The 1,090-nt window shown below is 56.7% G+C and overlaps 1 protein-coding gene across 1 annotated transcript in view; it reads right to left on the bottom strand.

The window, feature by feature from the left end:
* GALNT6 (polypeptide N-acetylgalactosaminyltransferase 6) overlaps positions 1 to 715 on the bottom strand; it is a 9,327-nt gene extending 8,612 nt beyond the window's left edge. The window contains 1 exon segment of the mRNA XM_009882424.1: positions 80 to 715. Coding sequence (XP_009880726.1) covers positions 80 to 715 — 636 coding nt within the window.
* Positions 716 to 1,090: the final 375 nt, after the last annotated feature.

Below are 1,090 nucleotides of genomic sequence, written 5' to 3' on the forward strand. Positions count from 1 at the left end.
CCGCTGGCTTTTGCCCATTGCTGTTAAAAACCAACCCCAAGAGGACAATAATTAGGGAAAAAAATATAAAATAAATCTACATTTTCTTTTCAGCCCTCCTTCCTTTCAATCCTCTGCCAACGCTCGGTGACATCCCGCTCCCGATCCGCTTTTATTGCCCCTTAAACTTGTTCCCCCCCTCTTCCAGGAGCAAACGGACCCGCACGGCTCCGGGTGAGGGCTCTTACTCCGGCGGACGGCTGTCGGGTCCCAGCGCTCGCTGGAGGGAGATGCGATCGCTGGCGAAGGCGTTGAAGCAATGTTTCTCGTAACCTCGCTCCTTCTCCTTCGTCTCCTCCGGCGTCCATCGCTCTTTCTTGAAGGCTTTGCCGTCGGCTCCGGGGCTGGCGGGGGCTTGGGGGGGTCTCTCCATCAGCGGCCGAAGTTCCGCCGCCGTGTAGACGCCGGGCAGGCAGGAGCGAGCACCGGGCGGCGGTTCCTCCTGCCGAACCGGAGCGCCGATCTGCAGCTTCGGCATCGAGTCGCGGATGTTGTTGACCGCCCCCAGCATGAGGTCGAGGACTTGGTCCTTCCCCTGGACGATGTTCTTCAACCAGGGTTCCTCGCTCGGATCCTTGTTCCCCACGTCCTTCTGGAGGATGAAGAGGAAGATGACGAAGACGGCGCCCGCCAAAGCCACCTTCAAGGGGCTGTAACGTCTCCGGAAAAGCCTCATTTTTATTTTTTGGGTGGGTTTTTTTGTTTTTTTTTTTTCCTGTGGGGTTTCCGGAGGGTCCTCCCTGCGGCGATGGGTGTTTCAGGCACGTGAGGTCTCAGGGTGCTTCATGATGACCCGCTCCACTCCGCTGACCTGGGGAGAAAGAGGAACGCCCGCAGGTTAATGCACAGACCGGATGCACTTCAGGTGCATCCCCTCGACATGAATATTAATTATATATTAATACAAAGTTCATTCCCTGCTAGAGAGCAAGCGAGACCCCTGCAATCCTCTCCCCTCCGACCCGTAAATTCACGCTGCAAATAAAACATCGGGAAAAAGGGAGGTTGGCAAGATGCTGCCAGACGTGCTGGATGCGGCCACCGCGAGCGC

Source organism: Charadrius vociferus, unplaced genomic scaffold (genome assembly GCF_000708025.1).
Source record: "Charadrius vociferus isolate BGI_N301 unplaced genomic scaffold, ASM70802v2 scaffold1163, whole genome shotgun sequence".
Classification (NCBI taxonomy): domain Eukaryota; kingdom Metazoa; phylum Chordata; class Aves; order Charadriiformes; family Charadriidae; genus Charadrius; species Charadrius vociferus.